At 34.7% G+C, this 16,185-nt stretch overlaps 1 protein-coding gene across 3 annotated transcripts; it reads left to right on the top strand.

Moving 5' to 3' along the window:
• Window positions 1-4,738: 4,738 nt before the first annotated feature.
• On the top strand, window positions 4,739-15,820 carry LOC306862310 (protein ERGIC-53-like). 3 transcript variants are annotated; one of them, XM_079405059.1, is made up of 14 exons: window positions 4,739-4,954; window positions 6,180-6,334; window positions 7,847-7,954; window positions 8,537-8,598; window positions 8,974-9,073; window positions 9,266-9,389; window positions 9,705-9,763; window positions 9,948-10,080; window positions 10,460-10,647; window positions 10,898-10,968; window positions 13,903-14,062; window positions 14,182-14,303; window positions 14,640-14,709; window positions 14,825-15,208. In XM_079405059.1, exons 1-13 carry the CDS (start codon window positions 4,762-4,764, stop codon window positions 14,674-14,676), a joined length of 1,512 nt encoding a protein of 503 aa, XP_079261185.1. In that variant the 5' UTR covers window positions 4,739-4,761; the 3' UTR covers window positions 14,677-14,709; window positions 14,825-15,208. The 3 variants fall into 3 exon arrangements, with proteins under 3 accessions (XP_079261185.1, XP_079261184.1, XP_079261183.1); XM_079405058.1 differs by having other exon boundaries at window positions 4,741-4,954; window positions 14,640-14,694; window positions 14,825-15,250; XM_079405057.1 differs by having other exon boundaries at window positions 4,741-4,954; window positions 14,640-15,820.
• The last annotated feature ends 365 nt before the right edge of the window (window positions 15,821-16,185 follow it).

The raw sequence follows: 16,185 nt of genomic DNA, 5'->3' as shown, positions 1-16,185 counted from the left end.
AATAAATTTTATCCTGCATATTAAATTTATAATATAAAATAATAAATACTAAATATTAAATACTGTTTAAGCAATACTTATTTGCTGTTGAAATAGAAATTTTGCAATATTATTAATATTAAGTAATATTAGAAATATTATTTTGTAATAAGATTTTTTATCTATCTATCTGTCTGTCTCTCTGTCTGTCTGTACAAAAATATATATAAGTGTGTATAAGTCATTTTACAAAAGAATCCATTGCAAACAAATGCTGAATAAATGAACGTACTGTTCATTAAAGAATCTAGAAACAAATATCTCAGACATAAGAAACAAAAACAGTTTTTAGCATTGACAATAATAGAACCGTTATTAATAATTCATTGCCAATAACAACTGATAATAACTGAGCAACAAAGAAGCATTTTAGAATGATTTCTGAAGGATCGTGTTACACTGAAGACTAGAGGAATGGCTGCTGAAAATTAAGCTCTGTATCAGAAATAAATTATATTTTAAAATATATGATCAAATAAAAAAAGTTTCACAATAATATTTCACAATATTCCTGTTTTAGTGCGTTTTAAATGATTAAATAATTCAATTATTTAAATGATTAGTGTGTTCATCACAGTGCATAATTTATATTAAATATAATAATTATCCACAGGGATTTCACAGACTCAAACAACATGTTTTATTTTATGCTCATTCAATAGGTTAACACTCAAATAAGTAATTAGCAAACACATTCCTAATGATAAACCTATTCATTACTTGAGCTACACCATAAGCTAGGTCCAAATAGGGGTCAAATCTTACTGTCGGTTCTATAATACATTGAATAGACCATCTAGGACTGAAGTGCTCACCATAGTGAAGTAAACTCCCTGCAGGTGAAGGATAATAAAATGCTACATGCTGCTTTTCTTCCATGCCGCTGATATTTACTTAGGTTTTGTTGTGGAAATACTTGTTGTTTTTTGTCTGTTTGCATTCGTGAATTCAATGCAAAAGACACTGAATACAGAAAAGGGAACCCAGCTGAGAGGTGAGAAGCCATGCTCAGCTGCTCTGTGTCCCTTATGACCTGAAAATCCCTTCTTATAATGCACAAAGAGCGCACACAATGAGCACTGTTAGGAACACTCGCTGCCGTAATTCAGTTTTTCTTCCATATCAGGAGTTTTTATGACTCTTCTTGCCACGCCGCTTTATTTTTACACATAAAACCTGTGGCCTATCCGCATCTGCTTTCCAAAAATATTTCTTTGGCTGCATAATTAGCTGGCCAAATATTTGTGCTGACTAATTTGTCGAGGTATTCTCCTGATGTGTAATCCATTAGCTCCCATCAGGCGCCTTTGTCTCCAATCCAAATGAGCCATTTGCATTTCCTTTGTTATTTAAATCGTGCATTTCCTCCAAACTGTGAGAATTAACTTCCTAATGAACTTTACACAAAAGAGAAGGGACCTCAATTACAAACTCTCTCCTCAGGCTAAACTAATGATGCGAACAAGAGAGACACTTGTCATGATTAGGGGAGTATCGTGAGCCGGAGAATAGGCCACAGGAAGTGATGCTGATGCATTACTCACAAGCAGGAGTTACAACAGCCTTTGCGTAACAAGGCGTGACATTTGAGTCTGTCTAAGGATAAAGTATAAAGTCGTGACGTATTGTCAAGTATGGTGACCCATACTCGAAATTGGTGCTCTGCGTTTAACCCATCCAAGTGCACACACACAGCAGTGAGTAGTGAACAAATGCACACACACACACACACACCGGTGAACACACACCCGGAGCAGTGGGCAGCCATGCTGCAGCGCCCGGGGAGCAGTTGGGGGTTCGGTGTCTTGCTCACCTCAGGCGTGGTATTGAGGGTGGAGAGAGCGCTGTACATTCACTCCCCCCACCTACAATCCCTGCCGGCCGGGGACTCGAACCCGCAACCTTTCGATTACGAGTCCGACTCTCTAACCATTAGGCCACGACTTCCCCAAAAGGAAGAGAGAGAGTTTTGGAAAATGCAACATGACGTGGTTTTTTCAGGCAAGAGATGAGTAAAAACAAACTTGATTTTGACATCAAAAACAATGTTTACATGTGGGCATTAATAGAATCATCCATTTTTCCAGTGTGTGTGGGGGGGGTTGTATCAATGTGTCAGTGTCACCAATTTATTTTTGTGGTGGTTCTGCATTTTGGATTATTTTATTTGACAAAGAGAGCAGTTGTTATGGTCTCACAAATGTATTCCTCTATATAGTAATATATATTATATGTATATATATATATATAGAGAGAGAGAGAGAGAGATTTTTACACTATTGTTAGTCCCCTATTAGATGCTGTTTAATATTATTATAGAAACATAAATTGGTCTTGAATCCGAAAAGTTAGATTATCGCTTGGTTAACTGCTAGTAAGTCAAACTAGTTCTTAAGACAGTCTTAACATGGTGACTTATGCAACTGGCCCCTGATTCCAATGGTTCTTTATTTGTCAAATACACATTTATTTGTTAGGTATGGGGAGTCTCTCTATGCAAGTCTGTGGGACGTTTTACCAGTTTGCCAGTTACATCAGATCTCTTATAAAATAAATAGCACTTCTCTTTTCAACAAGACGTGTTTTGAGGAGGTGTATCATTCATGTTTGTAGCACAAAAGGTGCAGGACAAGTTACACACGTGTATGTTTGACACTTCAAATATATAATCCAATGAACAAAAGCGCATCGGAGTATATAAACATGCAGTTTAAAATAGTTTTAGATAGCTTTGCTGTGTCATCATGTCAGCTGTGTGCATGTCAGTGTAAATTATATACTTGATCAACAGAAAAAAAAAAAATCTACTTTTATATGCAACACAAATGATACTGCATGTAATCCATTTCAGGCCCCTCTCTCTCTCTGCCGTGTCAGGGTCACCCCCTCATTAGCCCTCAGCTATTAGCATAAAAAGTGAATGGCGGGGATTATAACAGACCCCCCTCATGTCCTGCTGAGGGTTTGGGACGCCCCTATGAAAAAGACACCTCAGGAGCCCCTGCTCTCCATTGGGCTCTGATCGCTTCCTCATGGTGCTGCTAGTGCTGCATTAGCACTGACCTGAGAGCACTGGTCAGAATGACAGGGTGCTACCTCATGCAGCCCACAGTGAGAGGTCTCGCCAACCATGCAATCTCATAAAGATAGCACTCATTAAGACCTTAATTACAGGTTCACTAGCAGGATAAGAGAACGTGCCGAGAGTCATTTGTTCTGTCAATCAAAGTGTGTGTACTGAGAAGGAAATAGAGTCGTCTTAACCCAACATAACTTCCTGATCCTGTTGAATGCTTTGATATATAGAACTTCTAATATGTGTGTAAATTGTGCATGACAGCTGTACCATATATTATTTAAAAATAAAAAAACTGTATCTATTTGATCAAAAATACAGAAAAAAAGTTATTTTGTGAAATATTATTGCAATTTAAAATAACAGTTTGCTATTTTAATATACTTTCAAATATAATTCATTTCTGTGATCAAAGCTGAATTTTCAGCATCATTATTCCAGTCTTCAGTGTCACATGATCCTTCAGAAATCACTTTAATATGCTGATTTATAATCAGTGTTGGAAACCTATGCTGCTTCATATTTTTTTGGGACCTGTGATTTTTTTTTTTTTTTTTTTTTTTTAGGATTCTCTGATTAATAAAATTTTTAAAAGAACAGCATTTATTTAAAAAAGAACATTTGTGTTACAATATACAGTGCTATTCAAAAGTTTGGGGTCAGTAATTAATCATTTTAATTAAGAAGGAATGGTTTAAATTAATAAAAGTAACAGTAAAGACTTATATTGTTAGAAAAGATTTCTATTTTGAACAAATGCTGCTTTTGATTCTTCATCAAAGAATCAAAGAAAAAAGAATCGCATGTTCCGAAAAACAATATGAAGCAGCACAACAGTTTCAACACTCTTAATAAATCAGTATATTAAAATGATTTCTGAAGGATCATGTGATGCTGAAGACTGGAGTAATGATGCTGAAAATTCAGCGCTGCGTCACAGAAATAAATTCTGTTTTAAAGTATATTAGAAATTGCAATAAGATTTCACAATATTACTGTTTTCTGTATTTTTGATTGAATAAATACAGCCTTGATGAGCAGAAGAGACCCTTAAAAAACATTAAAAATCTTACTTATCCCAAACATTTGAGCGGTAGTGTATGCATGTGTGTGTTGTGTGTGTGTGTGATGTATGTATATTATTTTTTTTAATTATTATTAAGGCTTTAATTCAATGCCACAAGAACAAGAGGCAGCTTATTACATATTCACATTATCATATTAACATTAACTGCCAGAGAGAAAATAAGAGAAATGAAAAGAAAAATAAATTTTCTTTTGTTCCAAGAAATTTACATATAATTTAAAGGCAATTATAAAATTTGGTTTACATTGAGTCCACTTCTTCTAAGGATAGCCTATGGTATTTTCCTAATGAAATAAATGTATAATATGTTGTTATTTACTATTCAAATTTAACATTTTCTGTATATAAAAGCAGATCAAACCACAGTAATTTACTAGAATGCTATGACACGTCTAGCACCAAGTCATCAGAATCTGAAAACGAGGCTCAAAGCGGTTCGCTTATTAATGCCCCACGTGTCAATCAAGCGCTTCAGCCAATCAGAGAGCGCCCTGTTGGCCCTTCAGCATTTCCAGTCATCCCGCCCCTCTCTGCGCTACGTCAGCACACAGACTCAAACATGGCGGTGCCCATAGCCAAGTGCCTGGCAGCTTATGCCTATTTATTACTAATATCTTTAATATTTCCGCACGTTTTCGCCGACAGCGCTGCTGGGGACACGCCGCACCGGCGCTTTGAGTATAAATACAGTTTCAAAGGGCCTCATCTGACACAGAGTGATGGAAGAATCCCATTCTGGATTCATACTGGGAGTAAGTTTATAAATAGGTGTCTGTCTGTCCTCTGTCATCCATCTGAATCTCTGTCTGTCGTTTGTCAGTATGTTTAGTCCATGTAGTTACGTGTAGGTTAAATTCCTCTTTTAATGTATTGGAAGTTGCGTTAAAATGAACTGAATCAGTGATGCAGTCGTTATGGAATGAATGATGGGAGATTGCATTGCTTTTGCATGTGGGGTTTCTTCTAATAATGCAAATTATAAAAGTAAACTATGCACATATTTAAAAAATCAGTGCACTACCTCAGTTCTGATATGTTTGGCGCACTGCCAGCTGTGTTTTTTACGGTGTGTTGAGAAATCAACAGCTACTTTTTAATTAAAAAAAAAAAGTGAATTTGATTAGTCATCAGATTAACATAATCATTTTTGATGCATAGTCTTGGTGACATTGTTAAAACTGTTATTAATAAATATATGCATGCAGTTTCACAGCTGACATGGCACTAGTTTCCCTAAAGGGTTAAACAAATCTGTCTCGGCATGTGAGAAGAGCAAAGTTCAGCTTTGCAACAGTTCTGTTTCCCAAATCTCTCAAATACACTGCACATGTTAGCCAGCAGGAGCAACAAATGCTGTTTACTTAGTCCTCAGATTTAATGTTGTGGTTTCTGTCATGTTATGTTTAAATAGATTCAGGCTATCTCAACAGAGAAGTATGCTGTCAGGGAAGTCTCTACTCATAAACCTGGTATTGTGCCAGATATTACCGCTTTCTTACCGCAGCTCTTCCTGGTTTTGAGAAACAACCCTTTAATCAGAAAAATTAGTGCTGGGCAACGATTAATCACATCCAAAATAAAAGTTTTTGTGTACATATTAAATGTGTGTACTGTGTATATTTATTTCATATATATATATATATATATATATATACACACACACACACATGCATGTATATATTTAAGAATAATGCAAATTTTTGTATAATTTTTATATTTTCAAAATATATACTGTATGTGTGTGTCTTTATATATACATATATGTACATGGTACACACACATTATATAATTAAAAACTTTTATTTTGGATGTGAATAATTGTGATTAATCATTGTCCGGCACTTAAAAAAAATATATATATAAAAAATATATATATTGTAAAACTTGTTTACATCAAATCAGGTTGCTCAGTGATCAGTATATATACATTATGAAATCATTTATTTATGCAATTTCCCATTTTCACCTTTTCTCCAGATGCCATTCCTAGTTCGGATCAGATCCGAATCACCCCTTCTCTGCGGAGCCAGAAGGGTTCGGTATGGACAAAAAGCCCTGTAAGTTTTGAACACTGGGAAGCTGAAGTGGCATTCCGTGTGTCTGGAAGAGGCCGAATGGGAGCGGATGGATTGGTAAGAAGAGGGAAAATAATTATTAAATATTTATCTAATAAATATTATATAAAATAACAATTTATAATGTATATGTGAGCCTCATTTCTGTATTTATGGCTATAGGATATGTAAACATAAAGAAGCACAGACACATTGCTATAGTTATGACAGTGGAGGAGGGTCCTGTTGACCCTTTTAGGGGTATGACAGCCTTGAGGTAGTGTCACAGGTTAAACTTCAGATCTGTGAGCTAAGGTATTACTGATAGAACCCTTTTGAGTTCTTAAGTTGAGCATTTAACCATGGTTTCTCCAGTGGGCATACTCTTACAAGTACTGAGCTAGAAATTTGAAATAAGTATTTTATATATTGAATCTTATTTCTGCCAAAATAAAGGTAACTGCCTTTTTTTATCCTTTTAAAGTCAGAATTGTGAGATATAAACTTGCCATGAAATGTCGCAATTACCTTGTAATTTGTTTTATTCCTTGGTATTAAGAAGCTTCTGTACTAAATCTGCATTTAATCAAAACTCTAAAATAAAAACATATTATTGTAAAATATTATTACAACTTAAAATAACTGTTTTCTACTTTAAAAAAACAAACATTAAATATATCTAATTTATTCCTGTGATGCACAGCTGAATTCAGCATCATTACTTCAGTGTCACATGATCCTTCAGAAATCATTCTAATATTCTGATTTAATGCTCAAGACACATTTTTGTATCATCAATGTTGAAAACAGTTGTGCTGCTTATGATGATACTTTTTTTTTTCTCAGATTCTTTGAATCCCTGCATTTTGCTAATAAACATGTCATTTTAAACTTGTGCATATGACAATTGCGAATGTTTAACTGACATGTGAAGGACACCTGTAAAACAGAAACTGCAGAAGGGTAGTGTGTCTACTTCCTGTGAAGTCATATCTAGAGATCAGAAAATCACAGACACTTAATTTTGGGAACTTTTTACTAACAGCATAAAAATAAGTTAACAGCCACTCAGAACATCTGCATAGTCATGCCTGGGCAACCACACAGAACACCCTAGCAGCGTGGCAGCAGTTTTGCATGGGCAAACAAGTCACATTTTCTTCATAAGATGTAAAAATGTAGTTATTTGTTACTTTCATTGTTTTTCACAAACCATACAATTGTAGGTTTGCATATCAGGTTCACTATGACTAATTTTGTGTGGCTGCATTCCTGGGTGCTATACCGCTTTAACTTGCACAAAATCTGATTTTCTAAGAATTGTTAAAGTCATTAGGTTTAGATATTTCATCAACCGTTTTATCAGGAAAAGTGTCCATAGGTCAGCCTTGATAAATTCACATTGTTTGGCATTTGCGGAGTAGAATGAGCAATTAAAATCTAGTGTTGTACAAGTAACATGTGCTTTCTTTGAATTGTCCCATAGTCCAGTGGAGCAGACCACACTGATCTCAAGCACCACTTACCAAATTACCCATGCTCACTGAAGAGAGCCTGATGTGTGTGTGTGTGTGTTTCTGTGTTCTGTAGGCCATATGGTTCACGGCCGGTCAAGGTCTGGACGGTCCTGTGTACGGGGCCGCTGATCAGTGGAACGGCGTGGGAATATTCTTTGACTCTTTTGATAATGATGGAAAGGTGATTGCACACAAGTATCATTTTAAAAATGGCATTTTATTTCAGATTTGTTTATTTAATTTTATAATCTAAATGTATAAAAATAATACAGTTATAAATAACTTTACAATTATAGCTGTATCAAATGTTATTCCGAGTTGCTTTTAAGTTAGAAATGCTCAAGTTGCATTTTTGCTGAATAAAACTAATTTTATAAAAACAAAACAAACAATATATTGACTTTAAGGCATGTTATATTAAACGTTTTTACTCTTCTGTCTCAATAATATAACAGTTTTAAAATATCTTTTTGCTTTTCAAAGAAAATTTGATTAACCAGTCTAATAGAATTTATTGTAATTATTAGTTAAGAAAACAAAATAACACTTGTTTGTCTGTTAAATGCCCCAATAATGTTTGTTTTTGAATGATGTGCATTTTTCAGTCAAAACATCTTAAGGTAGAGCTAAATATATTTATCAAAGGATTATGATTATGTGTTTTGCCTTTGCCTCAGGAACAAACACCAATGCACCTCAGTAGATTTATCTCCTCTGTATTAAATAAGGATTATGTCTCTTTTCTGTGACCTTGCTATTGTAGAAAAACAACCCTGCTGTGCTGGTGGTGGGTAACAATGGAAAACTTATTTATGACCATCACAAGTAAGTAAACATATCCTGCTTGCTGACATCAGCGCTCTCATTTTTACAACTGAAAGGAGATTAGGAAATATGATTATTTATGAGAGAGTCTAATCCTCTGTCTGTCTGTCTTAATCTGAGTGCAGTAACAGTGAAAGCATTAAATTAGATCTGTGAGCCAGCGGGGGAGAGCTGTCAGCAGCATATGTGCTAGACTGCGCAAACATAACCATAGGCCTTCATATTCTTGATATGTTTTTATTGATTCATGACATTAAGGAAATTTCAGTAGGAACTAATTTAGTTTTTTTTCCTATTGACATGAAAAGGAAATGTTTTGTTGTTGTCTTTGTGTTTATATATGCATGTATTTGATAAACCATATTTTTCCTCCAGTGATGGCACAACCCAGTCTCTGGGTACATGTCTTAGAGACTTCAGAAACAAACCTTACCCTGTACGTGCCAAAATCACCTACTACCAGAAAAATTTATCGGTAGGTCGAAGTTATATTCATTTTAAAGAACCAACTATAATTTGACCTTTTGACCCTCATAATTTATTAGATTTTTGTACAACTGGTAATTTTTATTTATTTTTTTTGCATGTTTTTAAAAATTAAGAAGTTCAAATGAAAATCTGACATTTCCAAGATATAGTAACATCTGAATATTCTCAATGGTTTCAGGTTTTCATCAATAACGGCTTCACTCCTGATAAAGATGATTATGAGTTCTGCACCAGAGTTGAAAACATGATCATCCCTGATACTGGTTATTTTGGCATCTCTGCGGCCACTGGAGGACTTGCAGGTATGGGATAAACATAACAAAGTTTTCTCGTTCAGATTGAAAGTCCAGTGTTTTCTTTGTTATCCTTCAGCTGGAACAAGAAAATAGTTTGCTTTCAACCATTAAAGACATATTTCAACCAAAAATGGAAGTCATAATTTATGCACCCTCGAGAACACAAGAGGATATTTAGATGTACTGTCCCTTTAAGCCATAAAAAGTAATCTAAAAATAATTTATAGCTAAGAGAAGCCATTTTAAGCTTGTTCTGGTGGTACTGAAATTCCACACTGCAGCTTTAAAAATATGGCTAAACAATTTTCTTGTTTTCAACAGATGACCATGACGTTCTGTCATTTTTGCTGTTCAGACTTACAGAGCCTGGGCAGAATCTGGTACGCATTTTCCTCCCCACACAGTCGCGTACACACATTAAGTATGATTAAAAAGAATCGGCCATACTTATTTCATAAGTGTCCACCTCTTACTCCATTCCTCTTGTTCATTATAATTGGAGTATGCATAAGTGTGTCTATGTGCGTGAGTGGGTTTGAATGTGTGTTTTGTCTTTCTATAAAGCCTCCCCAAGAAAAAGAGATTCCCAAAGAGGAGAAGGACAAGTACCAGGAGGAATTTGAGAATTTCCAACAAGAGCTGGACAAAAGGAAAGAGGAGTTTCAGAAAGAGCACCCTGATGTCCAGGGGCAGCCCAGTGAGTTGCTCTCATTCTGTCTGAAGTTTTGACCTCAGACGCACATTCAGCTTTAGGTTTTCATGATGTTCATAGTCAAAAGAAATGTCCTGGAAACATTAAGAGAAACTGACATAAAAGCACAGAAATCTAGAAAGATAATATAAAACACTTTTCCAAGACACTTTTTAGAAACCCTGTTATGATCTTAGATCTGATTGAATGAGTCACATTCAACAGGCTAATAAACGTGATTTATTTATAAAAAAATTATATATGGATTTTATTCATGTATATTTATTTTATTTTACAACGGATTCTGTTTCCACTTTAATTTGAACTTACTGAGTTTAAACCATATTTGTAGAAAAACATCTGTTCAGTGTTTCTCTTCTGGCAGTTGAGGACCTGTTTGAAAGCGTTAACGACCGGGAAATCCGTCAGGTGTTTGAGGGGCAGAATCGAATCCACCTGGAAATCAAGCAGCTGAACAGGCAGCTGGCCATGATTCTGGATGAGCAACGCCGTTATGTGTCAGTCATCACAGAGGAGATCTCCAAACGCTCGTCACAAGCACAGTCAGGACAGGTAGAATATGACAATTCAAATGTGGCAAAGAAAATGTTTTAAGCATTGAACACTAATGTGGAACAGATTTGTCATATCAGATCCAATCAAAATCCTTCATAAGATGTATTTATAACTAGTGACATCTTTTAAACATGTTGCTTTATCAGTTTGTGAAGCACCAAATTTTGATTGCTTTAAATATTAAGTGATTAATCTAATTTATGATCTAAACTGTCCTTGAGCCTAACAGTTTGCATGCTGTATTTAGGCTCCCAGTCATGATATGGAGACCATTATTAATACACAGCAGGAGGTTGTGAGGAACCTCAATGAAATAAGGTAAGTTCCCAAGAAAGATATTGTTCTCCTGTCCAAAATAACTGAAATATTGCCATATTATCCAAAATATAAGTCTTGCCTGATTTTTAAGTCACACCTGGTCAAAATTGAAAAGCATTGTTGAAAGAAGAAAAGCACATAAGTTGCATCAGTAAATGCATTATAAGCATGTTTTATTTTCCTTCACTCCACAACAAATCCTTATATTTAACAGTATTTAGAACGGAATAGAAAAGGATAAATATAAGTATAAAAGAAACATGCGTTATACATGTACTCTAATTGCTAAGCCTAAACTAATTTATTTAAAACAAAACTAAAACTAACTAATAAAAAACTCACATGGTATAATTCAGAAAATTCCTAGCCAATAAAGTGTTTTGCCGCATACAATCTCTGAGTGACTCAACTACTTACAGGCCTTAGCGCATTACATGTCTTTCCAAAAGACTGAACAACGCAACAGATTAGGTTTTGTCTGTAAACTTCTCGTTTGTTGTGTCTCTACATAAAGATCTAAAGATGTTTATTGTTTAATCCAGATTAAATACATTTGTTTGTTATTCTGTTTTGACCTCTGTAATGTCAGCATTGTTTTTTTGTTTTGTTAGCAGACGGTTGTTTGTTTTCCATCCAGGTGTTTTTGAAGCAAAGTGTAGACTAACAAGGATTAAAGCACAAAGACAAAATCAAACAATAACGCTTTGGGATTAGACACCAAAATACAGCATTTAAAACTCTTTTACCTGTGCAAGGAGAGGATTAGCCCACAAAAGACTGTTTTTACAACTCTTTAACTCGGATGTATCCAAACTATAATGATTGTTAAACCAATTTTTAGAACAACACTTACCGATGGTTTTGTTAGGAATTTAAGCAAGAGATTTGTTTGTAGCGGAGTTTGGTTGCAGAAGTGCATTGTTTGAAACTTTTAAGAACCTAATTACATCCTGTATTTTATTGAAACTGAATTTTATCACAACATAAAAAGCTTTATTCTTATCTTTTATATTATCAATCTTGAGCCTTTTACACCATTTTGTCCATGTCAACAAGATGGCGTTTGAACAAATCTGTAATTTTTAAAAACCTATAAAAGGTTCACTATTTAGAGAATCTGCAAATATTGTTATCTCTAATATTGCTATTAGCAAAACATAATACAGCAGTCTTCATCAAAATGGCAAAATTGAGGCCACGTTGTCGTCCTATTGTCAGAAGGGCATCGAAAAGATCAGTAATCTGTGTTGATTGTTCATTTAGTCTAATCCTGTTGCCGCGTATTTAAACAGTATTTGGTCCACAACAAACAAATGCTCAGTTGATCGAATTCGTCTTATAGATTATGCACATATTAAGATCTTGACCTTTTCTTTTTTTTATCATAACTCGTCTTAGCCCTGTAAAATGACTTATCTGATGGGAAAAAAGCGCCGCCTCCTGACATATAGGTCATTTGAAGTGGATAAAGATTACTGGGAGGGTTACTAAATGTTCACTTTTTGCCTCAAGGGAGATTTGTGTCTAATTATTTTTTCCTCCCATAAGAAACAAATTTGATTTCGTATAGGCTCCTTATGGGCCTCTGTTTGATGGATTATATGCGCATCTTTAAATATATCCATCATACACCAGCGACTACACGGTCTGCTTCTGATTGCTTTCTTGTCTTTGTAATTCCCCAAGGAGACTGTACTTATGACTTACCAAACGTTTTCATTTTCACCGTCCCCTCATATTTTTTTTATTCTAATAATCATCTTAGAATTTTGAAGACGATATTTATTAAAATAAATTTAATTCCCTTCAGTGTATTATAAAATACATTTACATTTAAAAAATGATTCTTTAGTTCCCATAGTATTGAAGTATTTTCTAGATTGTTTGTTTATACTCACAGCAGTTATAAATGTATCATCTTTTTATATATTCATGGAATATTTGTATAATATTCCATCTTTAATGACCATTTTAAGCCAAATGAAAGTGTCCCCCTGAGAAAAGCTGTGGCATGGCCTGAATGGGTATTTCTTAATCATCTGAAATATGTTTAAGAAAGGGACCATGTTTTTTAGGAAGATTAATTTAGTAATCATTGCTGCTTGAGCTGCGTGGTAATTTCATTTTTTTCCATGAGGCTGAAGGATATATGGCCTTTTGGGAGAGTTAAGAGGAGGCTTAAAAGATTAGATTGGGACAATTCAGTGTAATATTAAGATGAAGATTTTCTTGGCCGAAGACCTTGTGCGCAGCAGTCATTTGCCAGTGTAATCAGGGACGCCAGCGTTTGCATGCAGTTCGATCAAGATACCACTAGAGGTGAGAGAGGCTCAAAACGATTAATATAATATTAATCTATTTCTCTACATGAGCGCTCAAAGTTCAGAAAGAATTATCCATTGAAACGTACTGAAATGTCAGAATTTGTTTGTCTTTTTGGAGACAATTATATATCAATATTTATAATTAAGTCTATTAGTTCCAAGAAATTTGTGGACGACATGCTGCAATTTTTTTAATACTTTGAGTGAGGATAGGGAATGCAAATCATCTTTTTGCATGCTCGTGTCTACAATAAAGAAATAATGTCATGAAATCCAAAGAACATGAGCTTTGTCTTAGGAATCAGATCGGATATTCTAAGCTTAATGTTGTTTTATGCATTTAAAACATAGATTAAGTTTTGTGACACTCAGTCTCAGAGGAATTGATTGTTTGATAAGATCCTGTTGTATGACATACTGTTCCCTTATATGTAAACAGGCAAAAAACAATCTGCATCTGGAACCATCTGGCATGCAAAGTCTTTGAAAATGTTAACGTTTCTTCTTGAATAATTAATAGTATTTTACATGTCATCTGAATCATGAATGTTTTTGAAGTTTTTAATATGGCAGTTGAAGCATCGCTCTAATGTTGTTCTGTCGTTTGTAGGAACTCGTTGTCAGGCTCACTTAAGCAGCTGGCAATGGGTCAGCAGCAGGGTAACGTAGGCGGACTAGGATCATATGAGACAGTCCAGCATTTCAATGACATCAAGGAGCATTTGCATGTTGTCAAGAGGAACATCGAACACGTAATTCAGAAAAATGTGGTAAGTTCAAAATAAACCAGCATTTCTGATATAGACATTATGTTCTATTGTATTGTGTCTGAAAAGAATTGCCAATAACCCACCCACTACCACTTTTTTTTTTTGGTCATGATCCTTAGAATCCTGCAGAGAAAGTGAAATGTCCTGAACTTTCTCCTTTACCCACCTGCCTCTCTACCACACACTTTGTGATCTTCATTGTGATTCAATCCCTCCTCTTCTTCGGCTACATTATGTACAGGTGAGTGAATTTTTATGTTGCAGTGTTCATGCAAAGCTCTTTAAGTGGTATGTAAATGGTAAGAGAGTTTCTGATTTCCCCTCTGATTGGGTGCTGCATTAAGCTTCAGCTGTTGGCTTCCTACAATGGTTTCCTCAGGCATTTTGGTAGTTTAAGTACTGAAATCTCTCCCAGTGTCTTTAAATTAAAAGCTCTCTTGTTCTCTCGTGTGTGACTTTTTTTATGCATGGAACAAAAATTAGGACCATTATTCAAGGATTGTAAAAGATTTATTTTGTCATAGTCAAAATCGCGAGTCATGATTTATTTAGTGCTTTTAATTTTTTCTACTTACAGGAGTCAGCAGGAAGCAGCAGCTAAGAAGTTTTTTTGATGATTCGTATAGCTCTTGGTAAACACAGCACATGTAAATTGTCCATTTTTGTTAATTTCCAGTTTGTTTGTTTTCTGTTTACAAACTATAAATTATTATACTTGAAAACTGAAGTGTTTTTTTTTTTTGTTTGTTTTTTTTTGATCAGATTTGTACAGGAATGAATGACTGCTCTTTTCCAAGTGTGTGTGGCATTTGCAATTGAAGATTCCTGAATATGATGTAATATATTCTTAAGAGGTCTGACGTTATATTTACTGTTCAATATTGGTCCAGGAATCATTTCATGAATTGAAATCACTCTACCAGGAATGTTCTAAACTGTGGTAAAAAAAGAAAAAGTAATTGCAACAGGATCAAGTGTTTTAACGCATTCTCTTTAGTAATAACTTTACAATAAGGCATATTTTTTTCTCCAAAAGTGTTAAAGCTTTATTGTATTGGCAAAAGCAAGAACCTAAAGTTGTGAATGCTTATTTTGAATCTTTAAAAAAATAAACAAAAATGTCTTTCCTTCTCAAACTATTTACATAAAACACAAATCAAAGACTTTTTGTGTCTTGTTTTTATTATTAAATATTGTAAAAAAAAAAAGAAAAGAAAAAAGTGTGTGTGCAGTGCAACGGCTGGTAGATGATCCGTACAGACCAGACCCCACGGTTTCGTGGATTACCTGTTAAGTTTAACACGAGAGAGAGAGAGAGAGAGATGAGATTCACACAGATTGATTCCTCTCACTTCTCTTCGAGCGGAAACATACACAAAGTTATGTTTAAATACCTGTTTTGGCAAGTATTCTGGTGAACACAGTTATGTCTTAAGTGAACCGAAACAGCTGAGAAAGAAACCGGATGTGTGTCAGTATTAGGTACATGCATTTGGTCTTAAAGAGACGGCAGCCTATAAATACCTGCAGTGAAGAGCACTATTGTGTTACTTTACAATTAATTATTACATTTCTACACCTGAATACTAGTATTACTGACTTTATTAATAGCTTTGTTGTATTCATCTACGCTTGTCATTTTTGTAATTGTTCTTGTTTTATTACTGCCTTTATTAGTTCAGCTAGTAGTTTTTGCTGTGGTATAGAAGTACTTAAAGTAAGCTTTCTGTAATTAATAAAAACCCAACTTTTTTTGTTTTTGTTTGTTTTTTGCTGATTTGAAGAATGATCCGATCCGTGACACACAATCCATAATATTAACCGAACCGTGAGTTTTGTGATCTGTTGCACCACTTATATACAGTGCCCTCCACTAATATTGGCACCCTTGCTAAATACGAGGAATACATCTGCATTGTTTATGCTTTTGATCTTTCACTCAAAAAATTCATAAAATTCTAACCTATCATTGAAGTAAAACAATTGAAAGAGGAGGAGGGGTCTCATTGTGAAATAAACGCTTTCTAGTTCATGTTGGCCACAATTATTGGCACCCAATTATCATCCTTTTCCCAGGGTAACAGCTCTTGAGTTTTCTCGTATAATGCCTGAAGAGTTTGGAG

Source organism: Barbus barbus, assembly GCF_936440315.1.
Source record: "Barbus barbus genome assembly, chromosome: 43".
Taxonomy (NCBI): Eukaryota; Metazoa; Chordata; class Actinopteri; order Cypriniformes; family Cyprinidae; genus Barbus; species Barbus barbus.
Note: the sequence above shows the minus strand (reverse complement) of the source record. Positions and strands in the feature narration are given on the sequence as shown.